Source organism: Neopelma chrysocephalum, unplaced genomic scaffold (genome assembly GCF_003984885.1).
Source record: "Neopelma chrysocephalum unplaced genomic scaffold, ASM398488v2 Primary Assembly neopelma1_93, whole genome shotgun sequence".
Taxonomy (NCBI): domain Eukaryota; kingdom Metazoa; phylum Chordata; class Aves; order Passeriformes; family Pipridae; genus Neopelma; species Neopelma chrysocephalum.
Genome location: NW_020897755.1, coordinates 938,645 through 943,216, shown reverse-complemented (window position 1 = coordinate 943,216; position 4,572 = coordinate 938,645). Strand labels below are relative to the sequence as shown.

Here is a 4,572-nt window from a genome sequence, read left to right as displayed (position 1 = left end):
AGACAATGTAATAACCGCACCAAAGAACCAGGCTTGTTCCCCTTTGTCTTCCTCTCCTTTGAGGCTCGGCAGACAGGCGAGCCATCACGCCCACGGCCCAGCCGTCACACGTCCGACTCATCGCCTCCCAGGGCAGACGCTCGGGAGGCTCCTCGACACGAGGTGACTGCACATTGGCACGAGGTGACTGCACATTGGCACGAGGTGACTGCACATTGGCACGAGGTGACCGCGCTCCAGCGCCGCGGCAGATCGGCGAGGCAGGGCCGGGCGAGCTGGCACACACCCCATGGTGGCTGCCCTCTGCTCCCTGGCCTGACCTACACCCAGCACCTTGGCTCTTGTGTTTTCTCCTCCAGACGAGCCGTCATCTCAAGCGGGACCACTGAGTTCTCCCCAGAGACGGCGGCAGCCCCCCTCCTCCCTCCAGCACATGGCATGGGGGCTTTTAGGCTGGTTTTCACTGGAGTTCACACAAATCTCGCCTTCCCCGTTCCCAACCCCCACCTTCCCCGTGCAACTGAACTCAGCCATTGAGCCCAGCGAATGGTTTATTTCCCAGGTTAGCACAAAGCAGGGGTCTCTGTGTGCCCCTGGAACCAGCAGAACAAAACGCACAAAGACGTTAGAGGGCCATTTGTAACCAAATCCCAACACACCAGATACTGTTGGGATTATGTCAGAAATATTTTCCCAGAATGCCCTCCCCCCATGCTCCCTCCTACAGATGTTCGGCCCCCACACCACAGATGTTGTTCCTCTTGCAAAATGAGCTTTCCCCTTCCTCTCCCAAATGCCCCTGATGTTTTGCACATTGCCTTTGCCGAGCTCTTCTTTTCACCCTGACCTCTGCATCCCCCCCTTCCCCAGTCCCTCGCCGCTGAACGCGTGAAAAGGCCAACCTGCCTCCTCATGCGGGGCCGAGCGGGTGGCTGCAGGGCTCTGCAGGGACTTGGGCTACTGGATGTCACTGTCCCTCTCACACCTTGTCCCCACCATACCCTTCTCAAAGCTCTCTCCCTCTTTTGACTTCAATCTCTGTGTGACCTCCAGCTCTGTGGGCCTGCTCCATGGGGCTCTCCGGACCTCAGTCCCCTCAGAGGATGATGGAGGGATGTGAGCTAGACCCCTCAGAGGGCCCTGATGCCTTCCCATGGGCTCAGTGCTGCTTTCCTCTCCTGCATGCCAAGCTGGAAGGGGACGGGGTCTCCCCACCACTCCACAGCAGGCTTGGCAGAGCGTGACTCCTCGCTGGCAAGAGCCTTCGGCAGCAGTTTGTTCCTCGGGGATGCCGGGCGCGTTTCAGACACCGAAGGGAACGGCCAGACCTTCCCCTCCAGCACCACCAGCCCACGCGGAACATGCTGGGGATCGGCCTGGCAGCCCGTCAGGGCCGCGCTCCAAGCCCTGTGACAGACAGACAGACAGACAGATCTCCGTCAGGAGCGGGCTCGCACCGCCAGTGCCCCCCTCACCAGCGCCGGGTTCCTCCCCAGCCTGGCTGCCGGCAGCCTGCCCGTGCCGAGCCGGCCCGGCTCTGCCTTGCCCTGGCTCCACGAGCTCTGGTGGGAGTGGGGGGTCCCGCCGGCCCCGGCACACGAGCTGAGGGCACTGTGTGCCACCGCAGGGTCAGCGCTTCCTCCTGACCCCGCACACCCCCAGAGGCGCCGCGGGGAGAGGTGCCAGCCCCGGGGCTCCGTCGCGGCAGCAGGGCCGAGCGCAGGGCTCGTCTCCATCCTTCCCTCCTGCGCTAGTGGCGGCAGCCGAGAAAAAACATTTGTTCTGACACACGCGGGGCTGCCAAGCTGTGTCAGGCGCTTTGATGGCCGGGGCAGTAACCTCGACCGCTTCCTCTGCCAGCGGGAGAGCCGAATCCAAGAGCCACAGAGCATGGAATCTCCCAAGGACTTCAGATGACACCTCCAGTCCGGGACATCGCAGCTCTTTTACGCGTTACGAGACATTTCTCTCCCGTCTGTGCTTTTTTTCTCTCCCCAACAGGTTATACACGCAAAGAAAACCCAGAGCGGGATCCCGGAGAGGCAGAAACCGGTGGAGCTGTCCCGACCTTCGGGGTGTCTCGCGATTTACGCCAGCGTGGCCCAGCCAAAGCCCTTTACTCATCACCTGCTCCGAGCAACAATCCGAGTCTCCGCTGGTCTCCCAGGGAGCTGGGGTGCAGCACGGGGTTTTTCTTCAAAGATAGAGTTTATTGCTAAAAATGTTTTGATCAGTGATAGCTCATATTTACATTGATATGTTTTTAAAGGAATATTCAAGTAAACATTTCCAATAGTTTCTGGCATAATCTCTAGCTTTTTTTTTCCTATACACAAACGTTAAAAATAAATAAACTGTACAATGAAAATTTCCTTTAACATCTCTACACGACTATATGTATTCCCACACAACAAAACAATTCCACTCTTTCATAGATTTGTACTTTTCTTTAAAATTTCCTCCTTAATTAATTGTTATACACTTTAAAAAAAACAAACAAACCCTAGAGAGCTTGGCAAATTAGTTCAAACATCAGTGACAAGGTCTGAAGAAGACAAAAAAAAATACAGCACAGAGAAACAACCGTCTTCAGGGATGCTGCTGTTCTTGCTTTTCTTTTTTGTACACCCCCCGCCCCTTTTCTCCTTTTGATAAAATCCTCTTTACAAGAAATTTCTGCCCTCCCCTTCAGCAGGGAAGTGCTCGGGTTCTGTGGGGATGGGTTTAAAATGTGGTCCTATGTCTTTAAAATAATAATAATAACAATAATAATTATAATAATAATAAAAAAACAGCTGCGATTTCCCCCCCCTTTTCCTTTAAAATCTCTCTATTTACACGGCTGGTAGGTTTTTTCTTTTTTTTTTTCCTTTCCTTTTTTTTTTTTTTTAGTTTTTTTCTTTTATTTTCCTTTTGTTAGAAGGCTATATACGTATAAAAATAGACATCTGATTGTAGTGCTTTACTGTGCCTTTGGCCTGCCCTGCAGTTCCTGGGTTCGCTTTTTCCCCTTTTGAATAAAATAACATTAAAAGAAGTCCGAGGGAAAAAAAAGTAACCAAAAAAAAATCAAACAAAAAAAGAAATTAACAAAAAAACCCTAACAAAAAAAATTAACAAAAAAACCCCAACAAACAAACAAACAAAAACCAAAACCAAAAAAAAAAAAAAGAAACCACAACAACCCCAAAAGCGGTTCATGTTCCCCCACCCCGCGCTGGGGGGTGGGGGAAAAAAAAAAAACCCAACAAAAAAAACACCCCAAAAATACCCACCCCAAAAAACCCATCCCCTCCAAAAAAAAACCCACCCAAAAAACCTCCCCCCCCAAAGTGATCCGGAGGAGGAGGGCGGCAGTGCAAGGGGCCGGGGAGGCTTAGCAGGAGCACTTGCACTCGGAGATGAGCGGGTACTGCACGGGGATCCAGGTGCAGTATTTCTGGCTGGACCACCCCTGGCAGTGCCAGCGCAGGAAGGTCTTGGTGACCGACTTGACGGGCTTGCAGAACATGCCCTCGGGCAGCGAGCACGACTTCTCGGCCAGGCAGTTGCCCTCCTTGATGTAGCGCGGCCAGAAGCGCACCCCCAGGTCCTTCCAGGCGTAGAGGACGGGGCAGTGGGTGTGCGCCCACAGCCACTGCAGCACCTTCCGCCGCGCCTTCTTGCCCAGCCGCAGGCGGGGGCCCCGGGGCGGCCCCAGCTCCAGCCGCCGCAGCTCCGCCGGCAGCGCCGCCCGCCCCCGCCCCGCCGCCGCCGCGGCGCCCGAGGCGTTGGCCGGCCCCGGCACGGCCACGGCCATGAAGCCGGGGTCGAAATGGCTGCCCAGCTTCTTCCTCAGCGTCCTCTCGTCCAGGTCCTGCTCCTTGGGGTCGTACTCGGGGTCCGGGTGCTCCACGATGTCCTTGACGGGCAGGTTGTCGCTGGGCGAGGGTCGCAGGCGCAGGAAGGGCTGCCCGCCCGCCGGCAGCCCCAGGCACAGGCAGAGCAGCAGCGCCCGGATCGCCGTCATGCTCCGGGCGGGCCCCGGCGCTGCTCCCGGCGGGCTCGGCTCCTAGCGCTGCCCGGCGGCGCCCGCCGGCTCCCGGGGGCTCATAAATAGGCAGAGACACCAGTGTCCGGCGGGGCCCGTTACTTTAAATAGCCCGGCCGGGGTTGTGTGACAGCCGCATCTGAGGCTCGCCCCGCGCCCGCGGCCGCTGGCTCCCGGGGCTCCCCGCCGGGCCGGCTCCAGCCGCGGCCGGCAGCGCCGGGGGGTCCGAGCCTCCCCCGCGGGGCAGGGCAGGGCACGGCGGCGGCCGAGCCTTCCTCCTCCTCCACCTCCTCCTCCTCCTCCGCCGCCGCCGCCGCTCTCGCTCGCTCCCCCCCAAAATTCACAGCGGACTCGTCTCCATCGCCATGGTGACAGCTGGGCCGAGCCCCACGACAGCTCGTCTAGACGGTGTGACAGGGTTTGGCGTGAGACCGGAGCCCGAGAATAAAACCCTCCTTTATAGCCGGGCGCGCCGGGCGAGGGGGCGGGAGGAGGGTCACGGCGCCGGGGCGCTCGGGCGGCCCCTGCGCGGGCACGGCCGG

At 57.9% G+C, this 4,572-nt stretch overlaps 1 protein-coding gene across 1 annotated transcript; it reads right to left on the bottom strand.

The window, feature by feature from the left end:
- Positions 1–533: 533 nt before the first annotated feature.
- Positions 534–4,532, bottom strand: LOC113972536 (noggin-2-like). Its single transcript, XM_027693736.1, has one exon. The coding sequence runs from the start codon at positions 4,007–4,009 to the stop codon at positions 3,377–3,379; it is 633 nt and encodes a 210-aa protein (XP_027549537.1). The 5' UTR covers positions 4,010–4,532; the 3' UTR covers positions 534–3,376.
- Between the last annotated feature and the right edge of the window lie 40 nt (positions 4,533–4,572).

What these genes read in the sequence shown, in the direction of transcription:
- LOC113972536 (XM_027693736.1), bottom strand. Translation starts at nt 4,009, where the DNA reads ATGACGGCGATCCGGGCGCTGCTGCTCTGCCTGTGCCTGGGGCTGCCG.